This window comes from Neofelis nebulosa, chromosome 17 (assembly GCF_028018385.1).
Source record: "Neofelis nebulosa isolate mNeoNeb1 chromosome 17, mNeoNeb1.pri, whole genome shotgun sequence".
In the NCBI taxonomy this organism is placed as follows: Eukaryota; Metazoa; Chordata; class Mammalia; order Carnivora; family Felidae; genus Neofelis; species Neofelis nebulosa.
The window spans coordinates 33,887,047-33,906,825 of NC_080798.1; the positions used below are offsets into that span (position 1 = coordinate 33,887,047).

General features: G+C 47.9%; 1 protein-coding gene across 1 annotated transcript in view; it reads right to left on the minus strand.

Moving 5' to 3' along the window:
• Nucleotides 1-548: 548 nt before the first annotated feature.
• AMFR (autocrine motility factor receptor) overlaps nucleotides 549-19,779 on the minus strand; it is a 45,050-nt gene continuing 25,819 nt past the window's right edge. Inside the window, exons 9-14 of the mRNA XM_058706790.1 lie at nucleotides 15,257-15,447; nucleotides 12,906-13,009; nucleotides 7,823-7,957; nucleotides 6,033-6,116; nucleotides 2,816-3,000; nucleotides 549-2,170 (exon numbers count right to left, since the gene is read on the minus strand). Of these exons, the coding sequence (XP_058562773.1) occupies nucleotides 2,023-2,170; nucleotides 2,816-3,000; nucleotides 6,033-6,116; nucleotides 7,823-7,957; nucleotides 12,906-13,009; nucleotides 15,257-15,447 (847 nt within the window). The 3' untranslated portion in view covers nucleotides 549-2,022. The remainder of the gene's footprint in view (nucleotides 2,171-2,815; nucleotides 3,001-6,032; nucleotides 6,117-7,822; nucleotides 7,958-12,905; nucleotides 13,010-15,256; nucleotides 15,448-19,779) is intronic.

Below are 19,779 nucleotides of genomic sequence, written 5' to 3' on the forward strand. Positions count from 1 at the left end.
CAGCCTGCCCTCAGCTCCCAACGAGGGTGGCTGAGCACAGGGCAGGCACCCTGAGCCCGGGGACAGCCAGGACACGGAAGATATGATGGGCTGGGGACGGGACCCCACCCAATGTAACAAGACCCTGGCCTGGCCTCCCACCACCGCCCTTAGCATCTGTCCCAGATGCCCCCAAGAAGCGACAAAAACCGAGAGACCGTATGGGGCCCAGGATCCTTTGCCGTCCAATTGCAAAACCTATGGGTGAATTTAGGACTGCTCTTCTTGGGTCATTTTAAGCTATGGAAGGCAGGTCTCCGCCTTGATCACGGTCATGTTGCTATATTCCAAGGTCCTAGGACCCTCTACCGTGTCTCAACCATTCTCTCCTTCCACACGTCTCCAACTAAGAACACGTGGAATTAGGGTCATCGTTAATGTGTGCCACCTGCAAGGTGTAAGGATGGGAAAAACTCTCCAAAAACAGTACACAGAGAATCAAAGTGGGGTCTAACTTTGGCACCTCTGATGAAAACTGCCTTAGCGTCCGGCCACACACAGCACACTAGAAGAGTTTGCTTTTTATTATTATTATTGTTTTACAATAAAAACAAATAGCTATGCTCTCAGCAAAACAAAACCATTTTTTTTTTTTAAAAATCACAGAAATTTACTAACAGCATTTCAAGGTAAGGCTTTTGAAAGATTTATTCAAATAAATTATCTCGGCCTAAACATTTACCCATTGTTCTCTTCAATTACGTTTCAACATTCCGAAAACGTTCAGTTATGTAAAATACATTTAACTTTGCCAATCATTTTAGATAATACTGGATTCTTCCCCGAAGGACTACCATAAAACTATGCTTTCAAACATTAAAAAAAAAAAAAAAAAATGTAATCCAACAGAACATAAAACTGAACTATGTAGCCTATGATTGCGTGTTTCAAATCCTGAAAGTTAAATGTGGGAAGAATTTGAACAGGTTCAGGACCTGGGTCCGCTCCGAGGCAGATGGATTCAGCATCTTACCTTTCTATGTTTAATTAAACCAACAGGAGCAAAGTCATGAAAATGAAGGGCTCTGGGGAAGAAAGATAAAAAAGATCTCTTATTTCTTCAAGAAAGCCCTCTAACAGTGACTTGCTCAGTTTGTAAGGCTCTCCTTTTCTATAAAGGACCAAACCCACAGCCCCTGGCATTGCCTGACTTGACCAAGGAACTAGAACCATAAACCAAAGCTTTGCTGCTCAGTCCTTTCAGGGCTGGCCTTCCCCAGGTCTGGAACACAGAGGGGGGATAGACTCTCAGAGGTACTCGTGAGCCGCATGAGCACCAGTGGTCACGGAAACAAAGCCAACTTCAGACTGGAGCTCGGCAGTCAGTCCCCGATGTCCTGGGACACAACAGGTCACCTCCTCACACTCCGCAGCCCCAGGCTTTCCCCTCCTCTGCTCTACATAGCAAATCAGGAGTCACTTTTCCGAGATGTCCCCACCAACCCAGGGCTCTGGCCCTGCTCATCTGGCCTCCGTAGCGTTCTGAATGCCGCCCAAGCGAGAACAGCAGCTTGACGACAGAAACCACCCGGCGGTGGAGTCGGGCTCACGCTGCACATCTCCGCGCGGCTTTTTATGAATCCTGGCCCCCCCTCACCTTCCTGCCAGACTTGGGGCTAAAGACACCAGCGTCTGCTGTGACCTCCACAAGCAGCAGTAACCCAGTAGTCAGAGCAGCCTGCTTCAGGGTTTCCTGGCTGCCCTCTTCCACTCGGCTGCCCCGCCCCCTAAGAAGTCCCGTCGATGCCAGAAGAGATCATGCCTAGAGTTAAAATGTGCAGTGTTTCTAACGGGAAGAGAAATGTCACATAGAAAGTATTACAAAAAAGGATTAAGTTTGTCAGCTGTCCAAACACTATTAAGACCACATGCTTTATACAGCGGCAGCGCAGCCGACCCCTCCTCCGGCGGCGGCAGAAGCAGGGTCGGGCCTCTGTGGCGGCGCGCTGCTCGGAGGCGGCAGCGGTGGACGGCGAGGAAGCGCTAGGACGTCTGCTGCTTCTGGAGCCTCCGTTCGGCGGCCGCGGCCAGCATCCTCCGACGCAGGGTCACGGGGTCAGAGGCTGTGCCTTCTGCCGAGGGGCAGCGCTCCGAGGCCGAGTCGACTTCAGAACTTCTGTTCAGGAAGCGCCTACAAAACCCAAAGGCCTCGCGTGAGGGACGAGGGATGCTCTGGGACACACACACACACACACGCAGAAACACACAGCTTCCCGGGCACCTTCCTGTGGTCACCTGGCACCAGCCCGTGGAAAAGACACCCATCCCCGGACAGAGGGGCAGAGGCTCCCTGCATCGGGGAGGAGGCCTGTCAAGCGGCTGTCCGGCCCCCCTCTCCACCGGCCACCACAGGGCCACCCCACACCTCCAGTGGCAGGCCCAGTGGCCAGGAGGGCGGCCTGGGAGCGGACACCGGGCCGGGTCGGCCTCTCTGGGCCTGTTCCTTCAGCCCTGCCTCTCACGTGGATGCAATTAGAGTGCTCCCCTCGGGAGTTCGGAGAAGCAGAAGCACCGCTGAGGGCTCAGAACACACGGGCACGGGGGCGCTCCGTGCAGGTGTGGCCAAAGGCGTCCACGGGAGCTCACTGGGGGACACCGGTCAGGTCCGGACCCTTTGCTTTTCCAAGAGAGGTTTGGAGTCTGAACGTTTTGAATGGCTTTTCAATGTTGGAATCTGTTTAAAAAGCCAGGACGTGGGCCTGACGCGACAAGGGTCCCCGGGCCACTGGGTTGCGACCGGAGACGCGCGCGAGCGAGAGCCGGAGGGTCGACTTACTTGCGAGCCTGCTGCAGGAGGTCATCCTTCCGCTGGACCAGCATGCGCTGCCTCTCGTCCGCAGACTTGGAGAAGCGGCTCCCCCGGGCCTCAAAGTCCTCGCCCTCGCCAGGCTCCGCCTCCACCTCGCTGAAGTCCAAGGCCTCCTCCAGCCGAGGACTGAGGTCTAGGGGCACACGCTCGGTCTGGGCACAGAGGAAGCAGGGGGCCTCTGTGAGCACGGGCCGCCCTCCCGCTAGGACTCCCCGCCCAACCTGAGTGCCCCGAACAGTGTTCTTCTGCACCCACAGGGAGCCAGGCTGCCGGGTGGGGAACCATCGGCGTATGAATAATGGCCGGCGTGGGCTCTGGGAGGCCTGTGCGCCACTAAGGACAGCACCCGACTCACGCCAGATGTTCAAGATTAGTGCAATTTTTTGTAGATGATCACCGGTACGAAAAACACAGACACCTTGAAACTGTACTCTCAGAAAACAATAAAGTTAACTCCAAGTTGATTTACATTCTGGGAATTTTTTGTTCAACTCTACTAATTGCTCTGAAACTTAAACAAGTCTTATCACATTTACTACACAAATTTTACACCCTCACTTGATTCTGAAAACAGAGGCGGGCAGATAAAAAAGGGTAAATTTTTTTTTTAATGTTTATTTCTTTTTGAGAGAAAGTGAGAGAGAGACAGACTGGCAGAGAGAGACAGAATGAGCCAGGAAGGGGTAGAGAGACAGGGAGACACAGAATCTGAAGCAGGCTCCAGGCTCTGAGCTGTCCGCACAGAGCCCGATGCGGGGCTCGAACTCGTTAACTGTGAGATCGTGACCTGAGCCAAAGTCGGATGCCTAACCGACTGAACCACCCAGGTGCCCCTAAAAAGGGTAACTTCTAAGGATCTTTTTAAAAACAGATATAAGATCACAAGACTCTTTGTGTAACAGGATATTAAAATGGGACTCTCTCAGTTTTGGCTAAAGCTCTGAACACTACGGCAATGCCCAGGCGCCCCACACACTTAGGCCAGTGCCTGAACATTGATGTTCCTGCTACCAGACAGACCCAGGTTGGCCAGTGTCAGCCTAGCCACCCACCTCTAGGTGACGAGAGTGTTGAGGTGGAAGAGGCTGAGAGACTGGCACATCTGTAAGATTTCTTGGCGTGTGGCACCTGTTACGCGACCTCACCACCCTTCCCTGCCTTTAGTCAAATGAATGAGGGGACTTCAAGACAGCCATGTGTCCAGACTCCTATTCCCTAGAGTTTGGGGGCCCCCGGGGACTGGTGGTGACTAACACACGCAAGGAGTCGAAGAGAAAGACACCTGCTTGAGGCAGATAAAAAAAGGGGAGCGAGTCCAACTTCCACCGACGGTAAGGCCCCACTGTGTGTCCTTCGGGGCGGCCACAGATGCTGGAGGGAACCAGCCTGAGGTTGTTGAAACAGACCCGGCCCAAAGGACCGCCTGGAGGGTGATATGGTCTCCATGAAGGGAGGGATGGTCAGAAAAGGCCAGCCCAAGTTCTGAGGAAGGACAGCTGAGGCTTCTGCCGCTAGCTGGGACAGGGAGATGGGTCAGGTAACAACTGTGATACACTCACACGTGTAGCACACGCACACACACGCATGGTGGGGTCATGTGGCCTGTCCTAACCCGCCCTCCTCCTGAGCCCGACCCTGGAGGAGGTAGAAAGAGCAGCTGGTAAATGGGGGAGACGAAGGAAGGAAACGGATGCGCACCCCCAGTTCTGCTGGCTTCCAAGCAGGCCTGAGCTCAGGCCGGGGACAGGCCGCATTCGGTACCAACCCGCACAGCCAGTGCCACGCTTGTGCTACACGGAGGTTTTACTAACCGGACTGTTATCCAAGAACTTCTTACTTGGGAATGACTGGAAACACTATACAGCGCGTTCCTTGTGAAGTAAGTACATTCCCTTCACTGTGCTAGGAAAAGTTCAGACATCTTCCCACTAACTATAAAAACAGAGTTAAGGATCAGGACAGAAAGTGAACGTGCTCTACCCCGAGGGGCCCCCAGCCAGCCCAGCACTCAAATCTAAGCTGGGCCTGCTATCCAAAAACCCGGGAATGCAAAACCGAATTCCTTCTCCAGAAGCCAGGTACCACTTTACGAATGCTGCACAATCCAAATATGGATTTGGGTGTGAAAAATTTAACTCAGCGACAGATCTGAGACAGTCTTAGTTTCTAGGGCTTCCTGTTTGCAGGGAAAAGCACACGAGGTACGGGGTGAAAGCAGCTTCCATGTCACTCACCCATCAAAGCAGCTGCTTCAGGAAGAGCAGCGTCACCCTGAGCAACACCGCTGGACAAGGCAGCACCAGCGTCAGCCCCCAGCCCCGTGTGTGGGAAACCCCACATCACAAGCACAGAAGCACAAAGACGGGGCTATCTGGGGTATTCTCCAGTCTCAAGAAAGTTTCTGGAAAGTGTGGTAATTGATTAAGCAAATGGGAATTACAGACAAAGGGTGTGAACCAGAACCCCCACGGTGGGGGGCTAAGAGCATGGGGGAGGGGGAGGCCTCTGCCCTGGAGACCAGACAGAGGAGCTGCCTTTGGAAGGGACGGCCACCTCGACTCACCTAAGTGGATATCCAGGCCAATCTGGCTCCCAAGATAACCACACTCCTCCCCACCCACACACCGCTCAGAGGGTCTCATTGGCGTGAAGTGCACAGAAGCACTTAGAAACTCTGAGTTGGCCAAGGGAGGTGTTGGGGAGAAGACTTCAACGATTTCAGCTCGAGACAGCCGAGCCCCAGTCAGCCCCTGTCTGGGTTCAGATGAGTCCGATCACCCAGAGTCCTGCCTGTGCCCAGCTTCCCCGTGCCCCTCCTAGGGCTACTGCTCAAGGTCAAGATGGCAGGGCTGGCCCGGGGACAGCATGACTCCGTTCTCCCCCAGGTCCCAAGGAAAATGCCCAGTGAGTGGGTGGCGGCAGGCCCTAGGTGGAAACGCAGGCCATGGCGTGGGCACAGCCGGGTTTGCTAACCTGACATACCGGAACAATGTGGCACGAGGCCTTCTCTGACACCACTGAGGCCTCATGCACATCAAAGGCAGGACTGAAGACCACTGCCGGGCACGACAAGACTGCCCCCGGTCCCATACACTCTCTCTCTCTCTCTCTCTCTCTCTCATACACACACACACACACACACACACACACACACACACACACACCCCGCCTTTGCACACCTTACCTGCACAGAAGCTTCTCCCTCCTCCTGGTCTCCGTTTGGCCTCTCTACAGGACTGTTCAGTGCAGGCCTGATGCCATCTGAGCGCTGCAAGAGAAAAAGCACCACAGACCGTACAGAGCTGCTCAGGGGCTTATGGAACAGGGCCGGAGAAATCCTGGGGTACAGAGGGAGCTCCGGTCCCCAACGCTGTCTGGGCTTTTGACAGAGTCTGCAGCAGCAAAGAAATGAAGATGCTACTAAGATCGAAGAGAAGATAAGGGAGCCTGAGTGTGAGTCTGCGTCATCAACTGGCACCGCATTCAGTTTCTCCTCAGTGACAGTGACTGGACGGTGACAAATCGACAGCAGGTGACACTGACTGAACGCTTGCAGAAACTCAACGTGACCATCTCGTTTATCTTAACACCCTACGAAATAGGTACTGTCGTTCTTCTCATTTTCAGGCAGTCTGAGATCTTGGCCAAGGCCACAGACGCTCTGGGGCCCTGCCCATCTCCCTGCCATGTCAGCGCGGGCCGGCCAGTTTCTGTAATTCATTGCCTGAGAGCTCACTCTGGCTGCACAAGGTCACTCTGAGCCCCACCCCCTCAAGCAGCCGTCAATCAGCAGCTGACGAGAAGTGGCATATAAATGCCCCTGCTCACCGCCACTTGGGAGGCCCCAGTGGGATCAAGCCCTAGGCATCCACGACAGTAACCTGCCGGGTAACAAACCCTTACTGGCCGCCTTCCCCGCACCGCCATCTCACAGCCCCACCTGCTGTCTATTTCCTGCAACCTTCCCAGATGAACCACTGGCACTCGAATCCTTGTCCCAGGCTCTGCTGCTGGATAATCCAAAGCCAACAGCCAGGTCAAATAGGGAAGGACAGATAAGGCAAGTCTAATGTCAGCCCATTTGATTCCATGCTCTAGGCTCATTCTCTCTTGAAAGATTCTCAAATTTTAGGATTTTATTAATAGATTTCTACATAGTCTTATACATGAAGTTGAATAATTTCTTGTTAAATGACTCCTGGTCATGTATCTATCCCCTGGTCCTGCCAGGAACCTTGTTTTGAAACGTTAATACTGCGTCAAATCGCTAGTATACATCTGAAACTAATATAACATTGTATGTCAACTCTATTCCAATAATAAAAATGAGAGTAAATAAATCAAATGTTAATAGTTCTTGTGCCCATCAACGAGGTTATATAATGGGCCAGGAAATGTGACCTTTTAAAAACAGAAGTATCATAGCTATTACAGCTAATGAAAAAAATCCCACCAATGTGCAAAGCCAACCGGGGACAGAGGGCATTACCTCCTAGAGCTGGGGGTCAGCTTTGGCCTGCAGCCAAATCCACCCTCCACCTATTTTTATGGATAAGTTTTTCCTAGAACACAGTCACGCACATCCATTCACACACTGTCAGTGCTATAGCAGCCACAGCTGAGATGCGACAACAGGAGCCACATGGCTCACAAAGCCTACGCCTATCTGCCCTTTACAGAGAAAGGTTGCCAATCCTCGTCCCAGAGGAACCAAGGTTATGACCTCCTGGACTGGCGAGGGCAGGCTGATGTGGGGTGTGCATCTGTACAAAAAATTACCCCAATACACTTGTCCTTGTCTTAATCTGAGCCTCTTTGATGGGTCTGTCCTCAAACTTTGCAAAGTGAGGACATTCACAGAGACCCTTCATCAAATCATGAGTGATATTCAATTAAGTAGCTAAAGAGTTAAACTACACGATTAAATCTCTGTGAAGACAGAATCCACTTTTCATGCATAAAACCCCAGTGTACCTGCGTGGGAAAAGGTACTTGAATCCGTCCTTCTAAAATGTTGTCCGTTGTTATTTCTACCGAGCGTGTCAGCTGGAGGTCCTGCAGCACCAGGTGGTATGGCACCTGGGGAAACATTTCTTGAATCTGATGAGCCTGTAGGAATACAAATATGGAAGCCTTGGAAACGTTCACCTTCAACAGTGACTCCTTGGGGTCATGGTGTATGGCAAGCTCTGAGCACTGAACTCGGCATTCCGCCTTGAAAACACAGGCAAGGCGCCCCTCTATTCTGCAGATCCCCATCAAACCTCACTCATTCTAGCATTTTCCTAGGATGCCAAACAGGTAGCTGGGGACAGCCTCGATTTCAAAATAAAAAGAGCATGGAAATCCAGCTGGATCCCGAAACAGGTTCAATTAGAATATCCCAATTTTAAAAAGTGTTCATTTATAAGCTCGGTATAATTCAGGTAAAAAAAAAAAATGTGTTCTCCTTAAAGAATAATGCCGAAAAGGGACAAATTTCTGATACCACACCCGCATGGATGAAATTCCAATGCATTAGGCTAAGTGAAAGAGCCTGGCTCAAAGGCTATGCACTGTATAATTCCATTTATATGACATTCTAGAAGAGGCAAAATTAAAGGGACAGAAAACTGGTTAAGTGGTTGCCAGAGACTGAAGGTGGGGAGAGGAAGCAATTTTACAAAAGGGCACAATGGAATCTGGGGCGGGGTAGATGGAACTCTTCTATACCTTGAGTATGGTGGTGGCCACACAACTGTATGAATTTGACAAAATACACAGAATCGGATACTACGAAGGGTGAATCTACCCGATGTAAATTATTACACCACCATCAGAAAAAAAAAGATTATAAAGAATGTAAATTCGTAACACTAGAGCTGTAGGTTTCAAACCACCCTCTAGAAACGTCTCAGAGTCCACGTGGCCTGGGGCTCTGAGCAGCAGTCTGTGTCTAGGGGAAGATGGCACAGGTCTCCCAGCACACCACCACCCATACTTGCATCAAAGGCCCAGATTTTATTTTTCAGGTATGTACATTCATTTTGCAATGCTTATGTTCATGGTTTTATTGTGGAAAAGCCCCAATGATCAAAAAAACAAAAGAGCAGGAAAAATGTGATTGCTTTCGAAGCATAAGGAAGTCTACCACTGGGGTATTAACTCCTCAGGAGCACAGCACTGTAACTGCAGAAGGAGAAGGTGTCCAACATCAGGGCCTTGAGAGCAAAGACCAGGGTGAAACACGCACAAAGCTTCGCTTAGTGTCTCACTGGGGTGGGAGGGCTAGACAGGCAGAGCCCAGCAGCGGGACCAATAGCCCCGCACTTCTGGGTCCCCTCAGGGTTTCTATGAACGGGAGCTGGTCATTCCCCCCGCCCCAGGGTCAAATGAACACTAAGTGAAGAAGAGTCCATAAAAACCCAGACAATCAGGTAACATTCTTCTCCATTCTTCAACAGCTTCCCCCTCATTTCCCTGAGATTCATTTTACCAGACCAAAGCTTTTCTTCCAGAAAATCCAGTGAATTAAATATTGGATCTTTATAAAAAAGGTATGTTCTAGTAAACTAATTATGTTAAGAATAGGCTATTCCAATCCATCAGGGAGCTAGAGAAAGACCAACCGGGGACTATCAGAGACTGCTAAACACACCAACTCCAAGAATAATTCTTATTCCTAGAGGGTTACGTGCCCGTGATTCTGGCTTTTTTAGGGAGCAGGCGAGGTGATCCACCTGCAGGACTTCAACAGCTGCCAGACCCCAAAGTCCACACACAGAGCCTGACACAAGCCGGTGGGTGGCCGCATTAGGCCGCCACACTGCAGACCATCTGTGTCCATTAGGTCGTCACTCACACACTCTGCTGATGTGGCCGAGCACTTCCCTGAGGAAGCAAGAAGCAGCAGGAACCCAGGACTTTTTCTGTTATTACTATGGTCAAAAACATATAACCATCCTAACCATTTTTCAGTGTACGGTAGGGCGAACCATATGCACATGACCGTGCGACAGATTCTAGAACTCTGCCATCTTGCAAAACTGAAACCCTGAGGAGCAACTCCCCATCGCCCTCCCCACTGGTCCTTGGCAACCCCCATTCTAATTTCTGTTTCTAAGAGTGAGACTAATTTAGAGACCTCATCTGAGTGGAATCCTGCAGGGTTTGCCTTTCTGTGATGGTCTTATTTCATTTAGTGTAACGTCCCGGAGGTTCATTCACGTTGGGGCACGTGATGAGATTTCCTGCTTTTCTAAGGCTGGCTAATATTCCACTGTATGCACGTACCACACTTCTGGAATCCATTCATCCATTCACCTGGCAGACACTCAGGCTGCTTCTGCCTCTTGGTTATCATGAGCCAGGCCTTCTACTTAAACCACGTCTCAACGAAGCGCTGGAGCTGCCTCCGTCCGCCCTCCTAACAGAGGCGAATGCCTCTCTCCTGACCCCACCCTCCAGCTTCCGGTCTTCCTCTTCCATCTTTACTTCCCTGTGTGCACCGCACTTTCCATCTCTCCCTCTCTAGTGATCATTCCCATTTGCACCCCAAGCATGCTTCCACATCTATCTTTACAGAAGACCCACAGGTACTCAAAAGAAGTGAGACCAGAGAACAGAACTCGTACAGCCATGCCCATCGCAGCATGATGCACAAAAGCCCAAAGGCGGAAGCAATCCAAGCGGCCGTCGGCGGAGAGTCGCGTAAGCAACGTGTCCACACGACGGAACACCACTTGGCCTAAGAAGAAACTCTGACCCCTGCTACAACACGGATGAACTCGGAGGACGCTGTGGCAAGTGAAATAAGCCAGGCTCAGAGAGACAAACTGTGATTCCGCAGCTGTTCCTGGGCCGGGGACTGGGTGGATGGACCAAAGGATGAGAGAGCATGACTTCCCTGCATCCTCCTCTAGAGCTTCTGGAACTTGTGCAGAAAGGACCTGCTCAAAAACCTTCAAAAAAGAAATCTTAAAAAAGCCAAAAGCTCCCCTGACACTATAATCCTCGCGAGCTACCATTTCTACCGCTCCGCCCACTTTTACCACACGCTGCCAGCCCCGGTCTGTTTCTTCAGTGCCCACTCATTTCCCAATCTACCGGGAAGATCCCATCCCTCAGGCCACGGAAGCCGCCTGTTCCTCTGCAGTTAACCAACCGCCTCCATTCTGCCGAATCCAACACGTCCTCCTCCGACCTCACCTTCTAAGAATCCCCACGTGCTCGCCTTGCACCTTCTCCCGGTCTCCCTCCTCCTAGGTCACCATGTGGCCCCTCCATCTCTGCCAGCCCTCGGCCCGGAGTCCTCTCCTCGTCGTGAGCCGCATCCTCTCCCAGGAAGAGACCTGCTCCCCGCCTCGAGGAGCACCTACAGACCGAGAACTCCCAAGTGTTCAGCTCCAGCCTGACCTCTTCGGCGAGGTCCAGATGCCTACGTGGCATCTCCATGCGGATGGCTCACCTCTGGCCGGAAGGAAGGCCGAAGCCCCGTCCTCAGTCCTGCTTCCGCCCATCTCGGTACGCGGGCCCATCATCTGCTCACCCAAAGCAAAGTGTCGTCCAGTCCTGTCGGCGCATCATCCCAAAGTGTCTTCAAGCCGCCCCTTCTTTTCATTCTTACTACCAACACCCTGGTCCAAACCACTATCTTTTTCACCTGCATTATTGCACAGCCCCCTAACTGGGCTCGCTGCTTCCATCCCTGCCCCTCTATAACCCAGTCTCTCAGAAGCAAATCATTCTGTTAAATGTCCTGTCAGTCCCCTGTGGGAAGAAAAAGGCCTTGAACAACCTTCTAATACTTTCACAATAAGATCTACACCGAGCTGTGGCCTACTAACCCCTGCCATGACCCGGCTCTGCAAAATCAGCATGCATCACAATCTTGGTCTCTGACTCACTAGGCTCCAACCACAGTGACCGCTCTGCCCCCAGGGCTTTCTCACCTCATGACCTTTGAGGGCTTTCTCACCTCATGACCTTTGAACCCATAGGTTCCGCTGCCTCTTTTTCTCCCAACTGCCTCTTTCTCGTCCTTCTTGTCTCAGATCAAGTATCAGCCCCTCAGAAAGAACTACTCAGACACCTCCGCTAAAATAGCTCTTACCTCCACCTCTGCCGCATTGCCGGCCTTACTGCCCTCAGAGCACTCACTGCCATCAGCAATGATCTTGTTGTGTTTATAACCAGTCTCCCCGGCTAAAATCTACACTTCCTGGGAGTGGGGCCCACATCTACCCGGTTTGCCTGGCAGGTGCTATGCAACCGTTTACAGTGCATCATGCCTGTCGCAGGAGTGGGCTTTCAGTACAGATTTGTCAAGTAAATACATGAAGATAAAGGAATGAATGAACAAATGAACCAGTGCCTCTCTGAAGTACTGACCAGGCTTACCCAGGTCAGCCAGCAGCGCTATCTAAGTAGGACTAAGGCAGTTAGCATTTTAAGAGTCCTGCATTCATCATCACAATGAACACTAAATTGCAGTGATAACGACACATGTTTCTCTAAAACAAAAATACCCGCCATATGACAAAGCTTTAGAGAAACACAAAGAATATTTGAACAGTATTGAACAGTATCCTTGAGCTAACAGTATGTGTGCCTCCATATCTCAAGGTATATAGACACATGTGCATACCCACAGATGTGTGTGTGTGTGTGCATGCGTAAGCACGTGTATTTACTTATTTGGGGGGAGGGAAGGGGACAGGGTCAGGAAAACACATTTAGCAGGTGTCATACAACTTTTAATAAAAGGCCCATCATTCTCTCCAGTCACTAAGTCTCTAAATATTTTTGGTTAGCATCAAGGAGCATCCCAAGATTGGCCTAGATCACAACAGAGCGAACCTGGCGGTGCTCAGAAACAGACAGATGATCTGCCGCACATCTAAAATGGAAGCTGGTTTCCAAAGCAGTTTCAAATTTGAAAACACATGAACTGAAGTTGTCCCAGCTACTACGTCACATGCCCCTGAAAATCCTGCTATTTGGCCAGAGTGAAGCACACAGTGCACAGCGTCCGGCCCCTCCCTGATCACCAACCACCCAGAAGCACGGCGGTCCTTACCATCGCATTCAGCTGGGAGTTGCTCGCCTGTGTAATTCCTAGGATGTTGGTGGTATGCATCACCTCGACAGAGAAACTCGGCAGCCAACTTGCGATCCGGGACCCTAAGACAAAGAGAACCCAGCACAAGTTAGAGATCTTGTACCCTGTGTGGTCCAGTATGGCGTCAGCCGCTCGGGGACCCCAGCTCGTTCCACTGACGGCTTACTGTGTGCCAGGCCTTTTGTACCAAGGGTTGCACACAGATCAGCTCATTGAATCATCGCTACTTTTATACCCGTTCCACTCTTCTCAGAGAAAACTCAGTTCTCATGGTCTTTTGTCCTGAGGGCACTCAGAAGTCAGGTAACTTGCCCAACATCACACAATTATGGTGGATTTGCAACCAGACAGTCAGGTTCCAGAATCCTTCACCACTAGGCCCTCCTGCTTTCCAGACGCCCTGGATCCACAGGTCAATCTGTTCTCCACCTGGCACAGAAGGAAGGCTTTAAGGCTCTACAGCTGCTACGTGAGAGGGGCTTGTGCTCCTGTCACGCCGTACACAAATACCACTCACGTGGAGACATCATTTTCACAATTATTTTCATAAGGTATTTTCTACCGCATCATCTGATTTAAAGACCTTGGTTTTCTGATTCGATTCGAAATTCTTTTCAAAGAGTTCGACAACACAGGCTTGTGTGTGGAGCCAAGAAGTCGGCGGCTTCTGCCATTTCCCCAAGAAAAGGGGGGACCCTAAGCTAAAGCTCCAAGTATTGGTTAATCAAGCTACCTGTTTAGGAGTTATTTTGCTTTCCTTCACAAAGAAGCACCGAGGCATGGAATATAAAAACAAGTTCAACGGCTGTCTCAAGGTCCCGCCCAACAAAATGTGCCTGTTAAAAAACTAGGTTCTTACTTCACGTACTTCCCAGGGAGAAACAAAGTTGACTTTTCTATTTTGACTAAGTTTTTAGTACAAATTCATAAGGTAACGGATTATACAGCTGGGCCCCACGTGCAAGATCTGCTGGCGTATTTCCAAAGTCTTACCTGGTAGAGGCCTTAATCGATAGCCAACAAAGCAGCTGCCTCTCAGCCCTCCGGCACCTGTGGCCCAGCCAGCCACGCGGCCTCACCTCCTAGTCTCAGAGACCACTCTACTGCCCTTCATCCTCCTATGAGGGGTCTCATCAACACACCATGGCTCCCATAATGCTCCACCCCCTGGCAACTCAAATCAGATCAAAACAGCACTCCTCCTGTGATGACGCACAGGGACACAAGTACCCCAATGTTTACAGCAGCACTTTCAACAATAGCCAAATTATGGAAAGAGGTTAAATGTCCATCAACTGATGAACAGATAAAGAAGATGTAGTTTATATATACAATGCGATACTACGTGGCAATGAGAAAGAATGAAATCTGGCCATTTGCAGCCACGTGGATGGAACTGGAGGGTATTATGCTAAGTGAAATAAGTCAGTCAGAGAAAGATACCGTATGTTTTCACTCATATGTGGATCTTGAGAATCTTAACAGAAGACCATGGGGGAGGGGAAGGGGAAAAAATAGTCACAAACAGAGAGGGAGGAAGGCAAGCCATAAGAGACTCTTAAATACAGAGAACAAACTAAGGGTTGATGGGGGGTGGGAGAGAGGGGAAAGTGGGTGATGGGCATGGAGGAGGGCACTTATTGGGATAAGCACTGGGTGTTGTATGGAAACCAATTTGACAATAAATTATATTTAAAAAAAAAAGAACACTCCTCCTAACAAAATCCCAAGGATACCTATTTCATGGTAACAAATATTAATTCATGGAACTCAGTGGTATTAGAAGTGATAAGAATCCACAACAGCTCACTGCAATATGAATTAAAGAAGGATGATCAACCAGCCCCTGGTGTGCAGCCCATGGCTTCAGAATTTTAAGTAGGGTTTTTACTACAACTCCTTGCAAAACTGTAAGGGGCAGAATATTCATATTTTATGGACAAGGAAAAGGCTCTAGCTCTGATTCTGCTTCTGGTACTCACTGGAAAGTCTACTCAATGCTCCTGCATAAGTACTACACTGATGTAATAAATTATTAGCAATGGTTAACTATCATTAAGCGTGGTCCTCACAGGCCTGGCTGAGTCAATATTCATTCCTCCTCTTTCTCCCCCTCCTCCCTGCCCCCATATTCACACAGAATCCAGCAAATGCCTGGCACAGAGTAACTCTCCAGTGCTATCCATGCCTACTGAACACTTTCAACTGAGATGGAAATATTTCTATTAAATTGGCCTAGGCAGGGCAATTTAACCAGCATCCCCTTAGGGGAGAACTCCGTGGGTATGGGTTTAGAGGTTGAAACTAACCATCAAAGTGGAAGAAGTGATTGTGTTGGTTTAAGCGAGGGCGGCCTTCGGCGGCTGCTACAGGAACCAAATTCTCATCCAAGTTCTCTCCTTGATGGTCCTCCCGGACCCGGTTATTGTCAGCGATATTAAGAGACATTCTGCATGTTGGGCAGGAGGTGTCTTGTTCTAGCCAGGAACGAAGGCAGGAGCTATGGGAAAGTCCAAAATAAGATAGATATCCTTAGTATTTTTTGTAAGAATTCACCAGAAGTACTCCAAATGTACCAAATGTGTTGCAACTTTAGCTTCTATTTACCAATAGTGAGATTTAAATGTTGAGAAACGTCTATTGACATTACCTCTTTACTCATACACCTCCAGTGTGTTCTGCTGTGAACATTAATCCATCAACATATGTGGTCACCTACCGAGCTCCTGGTCATGACCTGTCTGCAGTAAGACTCTACCACATGGCCCGTCATCTTCCCTTCCAACTCCATTGTCTACTTCAAAATCCACGAGGCTGAATCACCCAACACTCTAGCCTCTTATGTCTTTGAATCTTCTACTGCAGTAATCTGTTCTCACTCTGCTTTAGCCACTCACTAACACAGTCACAATCTTGGCCTTCTCTTCAAACTTTTGACTCCAAAGATCTCATTCTAACTAAAGCTCTTCTCCTTCCAGTTCACTCCTAAGACCATTATTTGCTGAGAGCACCCATCCACAATGCCACCACTTTCTCATCTAGCGTCACAACCCCTCAAGTCCTTACTCCCGTCCTCCTCTCACTTACCTACAACCCCTCCCTTACACCTGCCACCTCAGCTTCTCCAGCCCTCTGCTATTCATACTCTGGTCTCCCAACGAGGCTGGAAGCTTCTTCTGCCCCCTCTCTCAGAAGATGACAATGCCCTAATTATTCCAGATGGGATAACTACTTGTGCCGTCATTAACGGGAAGTATATTAACAAAACCAAGAAGGTTGGATGATGTCATCTCTAAGGTTTCTTCCTATCTTATAACAATATATTACCTTTCTTCTAAGATTTCAAGAAGGCTCCCCATCCCATAACACATTATCTTTCTTCTAAGAGTTCAAGGAGGGACTGAATAAAAAGTGCTCACTTCCTTGGTGTCATTTTTAGTATCTGCGGACATGGGTACATTTATGAAGGAGAGCCTCACCTTAATGTGATGATCCCCTGAGCCTCTGGCAACCTATCAGTACTTACGTATCAAAATTCTCCCTGAGGCCAAGATGGAGCTATTTCTTACTATCTCTGCTCCAGAAGAGCTTATGACAATTGTAATGTGACAAAATAAAGAGTGTGTACGGCCAACATTATCACACCTGAAATAAACATCACCTATATATAAAGGACTTGTTTGTGATCATTTAAGTCAACCAGATAAATGATTATATATTTTAAAAGTTTGTTTCCTTTTCTCATAAGTAAATAAGTAGATAAGTAATTAACACAAGTCCACTTCCCTAATGAACACCCTTAAATCACACCACCAGTAAAATGAGCCTTGTGTGGGACTACAAAAGTATGTTAAGATCCTGGGCACCCTCCAATAATGCCACATTGTGACACACTTTTCATAAGCAAACCTAATTTCATATTCTGCAAAAACCTCCCACATTAAATATAACAGCCTGAAAACTCCAAGGTGAGGACTAGACACAGTTGCCTTAAAAATAAAAGGCTAGACTTTCACAGCTAAAGAAACCAAACTTCAGAAAAAAACACGTATTTTTTTCTATAACTATAATAATACTCTATTGAAAGAGTATTTCTCCTCCATCTAAGTTTGATACTTCAATGTGACAGAATATTTGTCAGACTCTGAATGAAATCTTGCAAAGACCTATTCTATCAAAACAAATTATCTAGCTATATAATCTGCTAGAACCTAGACATTTAGTTTTATCACAGATTAAAACGAATCTGCCCTTGGTTAGTGTAGTGTTAAGCCCGGACAGCCGGCTTTTCTTTTTGCAGTGCAAGTGCCTGCTTTAAGTTTTGACAGCCTAGGCCTTCACTTCAAAGATGACTATCTCGAATACACACAATGCCAGCCACATGACTAAATAAAGAGCCAGCCCCTCCCCTCCCCCCAATTTGTTTTAGGGATCTTGGTTGATTTTGAACACTGATCAAGTGGACAGGTTGCGTCTTCTCTTTCTGTGCTTTAAACTCATATTCTTATTTTTTAAATTCACCAAGAAAGAGTGAGCCCATGAAGCCCTAGGCCTCCACCCTCCACCCTAATAAAAGCAGAACCCCAGCCCCACACTTTCATCCTACCCACAACCTGTGTGGCCCCAGGTGTGCTATGTGCTTTCTAAGACCTGTACCTACAAATCTTTTTTCCCCAAAGTTTCCTGATGGTTATTGCTAAGGGTGTCTTGCTATTATAATAAGAACCACAAGGGCCAGGGCAGCCCCAATACTGATTATCGATAGGCTGAGACCAGCATGAAACAACTTATCATTCCACAATCCCACTCCCATTCTATTAACCAAAGCTACAAAGTAGGGCAAACCAAGAGGTCCTATTAATGTGTTGTTCACTCAACCAAGACAGATGAGTGTCTTAAAAATTAACCCTTGTGCAGTTAGAAAATACTGAGACAAATGAAATAGAAAACACAACATACCAAAACTTATGGGATGTAGCAAAAGCAATGCCTCGGAGGCAAATTTTATAGCTAAAAATGCACAAAAAGAAAAAAGATTTCAAATCTACAGCCTAACTTTGTGTCTTATGGAACTAGAAAAGGAGCAAAGAAACCCACAGCCAGAAGAAGGAAGGCAATAATAAAGATTAGAGCATAGGTAACTGAAAATAGAGAACAGAAAAACAATGGAATAATCAATGAAACCAAAAGCTGGTTCTTAAAAAAAAAAAAAAAAAAAGAATCAACAAAACTGACAATTCTTAGCAGGACTAAGAAAAGATGCAAATAATTAAAATAAAAAATGAAAGTGTGAAAAAAAAGAAATGAAAGTAGGAACATTATTACCAACCTTATAGAAATGGTAAGGATTATAACAGAATACTAGAAATAACTATAATCTAACAAATTAGAGAATATAGATAAAATGGGCAAATTCCTACCAACAAAGAAATTACCTAAAACGACTCAAGAAGAAATAGAAAATTGCAACAGACTTAAACAAGTAAAGAGACTTGACTCAGTCAAAAAATCTCCCAGAGGGGCGCCTGGGTGGCGCAGTCGGTTAAGCGTCCGACTTCAGCCAGGTCACGATCTCACGGTCCGTGAGTTCGAGCCCCGCGTCAGGCTCTGGGCTGATGGCTCAGAGCCTGGAGCCTGTTTCCGATTCTGTGTCTCCCTCTCTCTCTGTCCCTCCCCCGTTCATGCTCTGTCTCTCTCTGTCCCAAAAATAAATAAACGTTGAAAAAAAAAAAAAAAAATTTAAAAAAAAATCTCCCAGAAAGGAAAAACCCAGGACCAGACGGCTTCACTGGTGAACTCTACCAAATACGTCAAGAATGAACCCCAATCCTATTCAAAATCTTCCAAAATACAAGAGAGAAAAACTTCCTATCACACACTATGAGGCCAGCATTACCCTGATGCCAAAACCAGACAAAGACACCACAAGAGTATCTCTTATGAATACAGACGCAAAAATCCTCAACAAAATACCAGTGAACCAAAACCAACAGTACATTTAAAAAGATTACATACCATGAACAAGAGGGATTTATCCTAGGAATGCAAGTGTAGTTGAACATAAGAAAATGAATCAGCATAACATACACTAGAACAATAGAAAAAAAAATCATACGATAATCTCAATAGAGGCAGAAAAATCACTTACCAAAACTAACCACTCTTTCAAGATAAAAATACTCAGCAAACTAGGAACAGAAGAGGACACCCTTAACATGATAAAAGACATTCATGAAACCCCACAGGTAATATCACACTCAATACTGAAAGATGAAAAGCTTTTCCTCCAAGCTCAGGAACAAGATAAGGATGCCTGTTTTCACCACTACTATTCAATATTGTACAGCAAGTCCTAGCCAGAGCAATTAGGCAAGAAAAAGAAATAAAGACTTCTAAATAATAAAAAAAAGTAAGTAAAACCAGCTCTATTCACAGATGATATGATCCTATTATAGAAAATCCAAAACAACACACACACACACACACACACACACACACACACTACAAAAGAGCTAATCATCGAATTCAGGAAGTTGCACAGTTATAAGAGCAACATGTAAAAATCAGTTATGCTTCTATACAGCAGAAATAAATAATCCAAACAGGAAATTAAGAAAACAATTCCAGGGGCGCCTGGGTGGCTCAGTCAGCGGAGCGTCTGACTTCAGCTCAGGTCATGATCCCATGGTCTGTGAGTTCGAGCCCCGCATCAGGCTCTGTGCTGACAGCTCAGAGCCTGGAGCCTGCTTCGGATTCTGTGTCTCCCTCTCTCTCTCTGCCCCTCCCCCGCTCATGCTCTGTCTCGCTCTCTCTCTCTGTCAAAAATAAATAT